The sequence below is a fragment of the Penaeus chinensis genome, chromosome 2 (assembly GCF_019202785.1).
Source record: "Penaeus chinensis breed Huanghai No. 1 chromosome 2, ASM1920278v2, whole genome shotgun sequence".
Taxonomy (NCBI): domain Eukaryota; kingdom Metazoa; phylum Arthropoda; class Malacostraca; order Decapoda; family Penaeidae; genus Penaeus; species Penaeus chinensis.
In genome coordinates this window covers 8,685,004-8,692,503 of record NC_061820.1, presented here as the reverse complement: position 1 = coordinate 8,692,503, position 7,500 = coordinate 8,685,004, and the positions used below count along the sequence as shown (strand labels likewise).

The window sequence follows — 7,500 nt, the reverse complement described above, 5'->3', positions numbered from 1 at the left end:
CACGACGGCGTGGAAGAAGCAGAGGGAGTAAACTAGACGGCGGAACTTCTCCGAAGAGCCTTCGCCCGTCAGGAAATCCGGCTCCGACAGCGGGTCCGCGAGGTAGAGTCTGTGGAGGAGGAATATGATAATAAAAAGAAGAGAAAATGGGTGGAAGGAGAATGAGAAAGATAAAGATAAAAGTGGGAATTATAATCCGTTTTGTGCTATTGTTTTGGATTTTTTTTTTCTCTCTCTTTATTCCTCATCTCTTCCTTTCTTCCGTTTTAATCTCCTATTCTCCCACTCTCCCTTCATTCTCTTTCTCTCATCTTCTTCCCTCATTCTTTAGCCATTATCCCCTTCTCTTTTTCAATTACTTTCTTTCCCTTCATCCTTCCATCTACCTACTTCTCCCTCTCCCTTACTTTCCTCTCTCTCCTTCGTCATCATCTACTGAGACCGATCCTGCCTCCCTATATTATTTGAATATCTCTCTGTTTCCATCTCTCCCTCCATCCCTCATCCTTCCTTCCACCCTTCCTCCTTATTCTCATTTCCTGATATTGTTGTTTCACTTTCGTAATTGTGAATATTTTACTATCTGTTTGTCTCCCTCCCTCCCTCCTCATTCTCTTTCTTACCTTGTACTTCCTCTCCCTTCCCCTCCTACTAACTCCTTCCTCCGCCTTCCCTCACCTCCCCTTCCCATCTTCCTCCTCTCTCACCTCCCCTTCTCATCCCCCCCCTCCCTCCCCTCCCTTCCTTCATCCCCACCTCCCCTCATCCTTCACCCCTACCCCCTCTCTCCTCCCTCACCTCCCCTTCCCCTCCTCCTCCTCCCTCACCTCCCCTTCCCATCCTCCTCCTCCCTCACCTCCCCTTCCCATCCTCCTCCTCCTCCCTCCCCTTCCCCTCCTCTCCCTCCCTCCCATCCTCCCCCCCCATCCTCCTCCTCCTCCTCCCCCTCCTCCTCACCTCCTGAGATTCGCCCTGAGGCCCTTCGGCGGTTCGGTGACCATCTTGATACTCGACTGCAACACGGAGACGGGGAAGTGCGCGGAGGGGTAGCTCGTCAACCAGAGGCGGAAGTCAGCGTGGGTGGTCTCGGGGTTGAGTTCCTCGCAGAGCTGGGGGGGGGGGGGGTGAGAGAGAGGGAGAAGATGAGGGTGAGGGGGGGTTAAGGGTGGGTGGGAGGGGAGGGAGGGAGGGGATGAGGAGGGAGGGTGGGAGGGAGGGTGAGGGTGGGAAGGGGAGAATGGAGAGGAGGGGGTGAGGGAGAGGGAGAAGATGAGGGTGAGGGGGGGTTAAGGGTGGGAGGGAGGGAAGGGATGAGGAGGGAGGGTGGGAGGGAGGGTGAGGGTGAGAAGGGGAGAATGGAGAGGAGGGGGTGAGCGAGAGGGAGAAAATGAGGGGGAGGGGGGGTTAAGGATGGGAGGAAGAGGGAGGGGATGAGGAGGGACCGAGGGAGTTAGGAGGGAGGGGGAGAAGGGGAGAATGGAGAGGAGGGGATGATGGGGAAGGAGAAGATGAGGGTGTGGGGTGATAAGGGTGGGAGGGAGAGGGAGGGGATGAGGAGGGAGGGAGGGAGGGAAGGAAAGGAGGGTGAGGGGGAGAAGGGGGAGAATGGAGAGGAGGGGGTGATGGGGAGGGAGAAGATGAGGGAGAAGATGAGGGTTAGGGGGATAAGGGTGGGAGGGAGAGGGAGGGGATGAGGAGGGACGGAGGATAGGAGGGTGAGGGGGTGAAGGGGAGAGGAGGGGGGTGTAAAAGGGAGGGAAAAAAAGAAGCAAACGGGTAACATTAACGGAGGAAGGAAAGGAGAGAAAAATAATTACCGATTCACAAAGCCCAGGAAATAAGTAAAAAAAAAAAAACCTTAATAACCAAATAATTAAAAGAACGACGGAAAAAAAAAAAAAAAAAAAAAAAAAACAATACAGCGACACCTAAATATCCAAAAATGTCAATAACACCATCGATAGATCTATCTCTTACCTTCTCCAGCTGCGGCATGAAGGACTTGGCGAGGTGGCAGTTCTGCAGGAGGACCCACGTGCCGATCCTGACGCCCTCCTCGATGAGCCTCCGAGCCACGGGCCCTTGTCCCTGGCCCAAGGACACGCTCTGCAGACGCTCGCCGCCCATACCCTGTAGGAGGACGCGGGAGGGAGGAGGAGGGGGGAGGGGGGAGTTAGAGGGAAGTGGACGGGTGTTGAAGATTGCCTCTGATTGTCTCGTTTATTTCGCGATTCAGCCTTATCTAATTAATTAATTTATTTAGTTGGTTAGTTTGGTTTATTTCCTGGTTCAGTCGATTCGTAATTCGCTTCTCGGTTTCAGTAAGGTTATTAATGAGTCTCACAGACATTGTTATTGGTTCAGCGGATGCGAGATCAAAGATAGCAATACGCTATATAAATACTATGATTCAGTTAGCTCAAGATTCACTCTATGATTCAAGTAACGTTACTGATGAGTCTCACTAATTCATCTAAGCTCACTGACTTATAACAAAACTGATTTGCTAGAGACTGAACCAAACCCGCGATTCATTAAGTTTAGAATTATGCACAACAGTGAATAAGAACCTATATTTACCTAGTGACATCCAAAACAGTGACTTCTAGGATCCCGCATTCACCAAGGAACCAGAGAATTGGTTGCTCACACTTACCAAGTAACTCGCTTAGCCCAGTCACTGTTTAATTGGACCCATTCGCTCAGGAACTAAACCAAACTAGTGACTTCTAGGGATTCATCAGATAACTCAGGTCAAACTAATGACTTGTTTACCCACGCTCATCAACTAACTCGCCACAGCCAGTAACCACCTAAACCCAAACCTCGCTAAACAAAAGAAAAAGAAAGATAGAGAGAAGAAGAAAGAAAGAAAGAAAGAAAGAAAAAACACGACCGCCTCTTCTTCCTCCGACTCACCTGGTCTTCGGCGAACTTGAGGAGGAGCGCCGTCGGGTCAGCGCCGGGCGTGAGCAGGAAGATGAGAGGGAGGCAGCAGTGGGAGTCGGTGAAGGTGCGGGCCAGGTCGAAGGGCGGCGCCTCGATGTACGCCTTGCCGAGGAGGTCTGAGGGAGGAAGGGAAGGTGAGGGTTATGCGGAGATAGATGAAGGAGAAACAGAAAGAGGAGGAGGAAGAGAAGAAAAAATAGGAAGACGGAAGAAGGTCAGAGGGGGAGAGAGAGGGAGGAAGAGAAGGGAAGGGTTATGCGCGGCGGAGACAGATGAAGGAGAAACAGAAAGAGGAGGAGAAGGAGGGGGAGGAGGAGGAAGAGGAGAAGAAATAACAAGAGGAGGAAGACATGAAGGTCAGAGGGGGAGATGAAGGAGAACGACATAGAGGCAGAGAAGAAATAAAATGAGGAAGAACAAGGAGAAAGAGGTTTGAAGAGAGTTATCCATAAGTAATTTGAAGACGCGTGCTTTACCCAGAACGTCTACCGGATGAGAGATCACAGATGACAACACACTGCGTAAAAAGTAGCTCAAAATAAATAACACAAAAGAATGGAAAAAAAAAGAGAGAGAAAGAAAAAAGGACAAGTACCCACCCGCGACATAATCCTGCACGGCGGCCACCACTTTATCCGGGCGAAGGCACCGAAGGACACACAGCAACTGCATGCGGGAGAGGGGCACCTCCTCGCCCTCCTTCAGGCTCGGGATCGTCTCCTTCTGCGGCGTCTCGGACTCGAACACGGCGCGCCACTCCTCCAGGTGCTCCGCGAACTCGACCGCAAGGTGCTGAAGGAGGGAGGGGGGGGGGGTGGAGGGTTTTAATTATTGCTTGAACTTTAAATTAAAATAATTTACTATTTGATTGTTCTTGCTAGTTAATGAGGGTTTTTTGGTGCTCTAATTGTTATTATTGTTATCAGTTTTGTTATCATGATCATCAGTATAACAGGTTATGCAATTGCTATCATTATTAAGGTCAGTATCATGGTCGTATTTTCTGTCATCAGTGTCCTTATTCCCACCGTGTGTATGCGGTCAGAATAATTCAGTGCACTAAAAGAGAGATGAATGAAATGCAACCAGAATAGCCATCAATTATCCTTGATTATGATTTATGTCTTCTTTCTCTCCCACCTTGAGCGACGGGAGGCAGTGAAGCCACTGAACCTGCTGCCAGGAGCTCTCTGGGAGCCACTCAGGGGCGGGGTTTGGGGAGGGGCCAGTGGACAAGGCCACACCCCCCGTCAGGAGGAACAGCCACTCAGCGTCGTCCACGTTCTTCTCGGCGCGCTGGAGGTTCACACACATCAAGAAGGAAAACACGAGTTTGTCCTGGAAAAGGCAAAGTGAAAAGAAGGATGAACTTAAGCAAAAAAACAAAAGAAAAATTATATATATGAACACACACACACACACACACACACACACACACACACACACACACACACACACACACACACACTCACATACACACTCACTCACATACACACACACATATATATATATATATACACACAAAAATGAAGAAAATAAAAAAAGACAAAGATGGCCTTTTCGAAGATCCCCCCAAATAAGTAAGAAATAAAAACAAACAAAAAAAATGAAATCAAAATAAAAGGAAAAGAAAAACAGCAAAACGACAAAACAATCAAGAAACCCAATCCAAAGCCTACCTTTTCGAAAAGCCCGGTGCACACGTTATGATAGAGACTGAGCGTGAAGTGGCTCTGCAGGGCGTTGAGTCGATCGGGTAACTCACTCGCCTTCTCCGAGTTATCGATCGAGTTGGAGAAGAGATTGACGAACCAGTTGAGGGAGAACTGGTACATAGGGTCCAGGGCAGCCAGGTCCCTTAGGGTGAAGAACAGGATGGAAGCGGTGACGGCGACCGGACGGTATCCCAGGCGGGTGGCGTTGATCTGCACGCGAGGCAGGGAAGGGAGGGAAGGAGGATGTTTTTTAATGAAAATCCGAACGGAAATACATGCAGACACACATAACAATGATAATGGAAGACCTTTTTTGAGAATATTACAGATAACAGCAAATAACGTTATGGTGTGTCCATTTTCGGGAAAGAGAAAAACTGGCAACTCACACCGGATGATATAGTTTTTTTTATTTCCTCATTTATTTAGTTTATACTGTTCAAATCACTTAGGGTTTATATTTTTCAGAACTAAAATATAATATTTATAGGTATTTTTATTGGAATTTGCTGCCTTCAACACCACTTTATAACAGACTTGGCAAATCGGAATTTCGGAGGAAGAGTTGCCAAATGAATCTTTACTGAAATTGGGTGCACTGTACGAAGGTGCTTTTCGGGTCTGTTTTTCAGCTGGTTCGTGTCCTGAAGTGTTGTTCTGTCATCGAAAACGGTGACATGAAGTGGCATTCAGCGTAGAAAAAATGTCAGGTAGAAAGAACACAAACCCAAGTATTTCCTTTTGGCTATGATGGGTATCTTTTCGAATCTCTTTTGGTACATCTGGTTTTTGTACTAAAGTGTTGATTTGGTATGGGAGAGCAGAGGGGAAAAGGCTTATTTGGTTTAAGAAAACATGAAACAAACAGGAAGGGAAAGGGAAGCGGGAATTCTATAAGATTAATAACATAGAAAAGAAATATTCCCAGAAAAGGACAGAGGATTTTCACTTTCTCAATAGAGTAGTTTTTGGCTTTTAAAATTTATACGTTTTTGCTTCTGCCTTCTTAACAGGGAACGGAATGACGGACTAAAGGGACATAGATTAACAGTCTTGTGGATGCATTTATGAGAAATTATGTTAGAGAGAAGAAATTTGCATAGTCATAGATATCAATATCCCCTCCCCCCTCCCCCCACCCACACTCCCTCCCCACTCTCCCACTCCACACTTTCCCTCCCTTGTATATTTTTCGATATGTACGCAATGTCCATGTTGTATTGTTAATAAATGCGTCGACATTAAAGCATCATCAGTTGGTATTTATAACTCACCTTTTTGTATTAGGTAATATCAAGCTCATGTATATTCAATCACTTCGCTAAAATTCATGTAACATTAATAATTTTAGTAGTACTGTAAAGACTATTATAATTGATATTGTATAATATTTATATAATATATAATCATGCAAGGGCCTTCAAGAGAACCGAGAGCTCTCAATAGGCTCAGTCATATGCAACATATTGGCAAAATAGGGTATTCAAATCTAAAGCTAATGCCACATTCAACCCCTTACCCTCTCCCTCCCCCTCCCCCCTCCATCCTTTTCTTCGCCGCCTCCTCCCTTTGACATGCTACACCCCCTCCCTCCTCCCTAACTCCCTCATATATTCACCCACCCCCTTCCCCCCTCTCCCCCCCCTTTCCCACGCTCTTCCCCCCTCCTCCCTTCCTAATTCCCCCCTCTTCCCTTCTCCCCCCTCCCCCCTTCCTAATTCCCTCCTACATACACCCCACCCTACCCTTACCCCTCCTCTCCCTCCCCCACCACCCACCTTTCCCGTCTTCTCTTGCATTCACCCTACCCCCCGCTTCCCTCCCTCCCTCTTCCCTCTCCTTAACTTCCGACTACATTCACCCCCCTCCCCTTACCCCCCTCCACCCTCCCCACTTCTCCGTCTCCTCCCTCCTTCCCCTTCCCCCTTCCCCACTCCCCCTCCCTAACTCCACCCCACGCCCCTTCCCCCCTCCTCCACCTCCCTTCTTTCCCCTTTCTAACTCCTTCCTACATTCCCCTACCCTCCCCTTCCCCCCTCATCCACCCTTCCCCCTTCCTAACTTCCTCCCCCTCCCCTTACCCCTACTCCCTTCTTTCTCCTCTCTAACTCCCTCCTACACTCACCCTCCCTCCCCTTCCCCTATCCTCCACCCATCCCCCTCTCTATCCACCTCCTTCACCGTCTCCAACATTCCCCCTCCACCCCCTTCCCTTCTCCATCCTCCCACTCCTCCAACTCCTCCCCCACCACCAACCTTCTCCTTCTCCTACATTCACCCCCTTCCCCCCCCTCCCTCCCCCCCCGACCACCAACCTTCTTCTCCGTCTCCTCCTACATTCACCCCCCCCTCCTCCCCCCCATACCAACCTTCTTCTCCGTCTCCTCCTACATTCACCCCCTTCTTCCCCCTCCCTCCTACCACTCCTCCTAACCCCCCCACCCCCCCAACCTTCTTCTCCTCCTCCATCCCCCCCTCCCCCTCCCGACCACCAACCTTCTTCTCCGTCTCCTCCGCGATCGTCTGCTTCTCCTGCGTCTCCTTCACGAGGCGGTTGGCGTCGCTCAGGATGTTGATGGCCGTCTCGTCCTCCAGGATGCTGCCCTTCGAGGAGGACAGTGTCGAGAGGATACGGTCCTCCAGCTCCTTCAAGTTCCTGTAGGAGAGGAGGAGGAAGAGGAAGGGAAGAAAGGTGTTTGGAATCGGTGAAAAAATAATAAAAAAAAAAATGGTAGGGTCTTGGGAATTTTTATTATTCATTTATATTTATTATCGTTTTATTCTTTCACTTGTTTCTGGTAATTATGTTTCGTTTATCATTATTTGTTCAAGGGGA

General features: G+C 48.8%; 1 protein-coding gene across 1 annotated transcript in view; it reads right to left on the bottom strand.

Moving 5' to 3' along the window:
• LOC125030630 (dynein axonemal heavy chain 7-like) overlaps positions 1-7,500 on the bottom strand; it is a 106,281-nt gene that overhangs the window by 15,340 nt on the left and 83,441 nt on the right. The window contains 8 exon segments of the mRNA XM_047620808.1: positions 1-109; positions 958-1,109; positions 1,978-2,130; positions 2,920-3,065; positions 3,549-3,741; positions 4,090-4,287; positions 4,629-4,874; positions 7,161-7,320. The exon segment at positions 1-109 is cut by the window's left edge and continues 111 nt beyond it. Of these exon segments, the coding sequence (XP_047476764.1) occupies positions 1-109; positions 958-1,109; positions 1,978-2,130; positions 2,920-3,065; positions 3,549-3,741; positions 4,090-4,287; positions 4,629-4,874; positions 7,161-7,320 (1,357 nt within the window).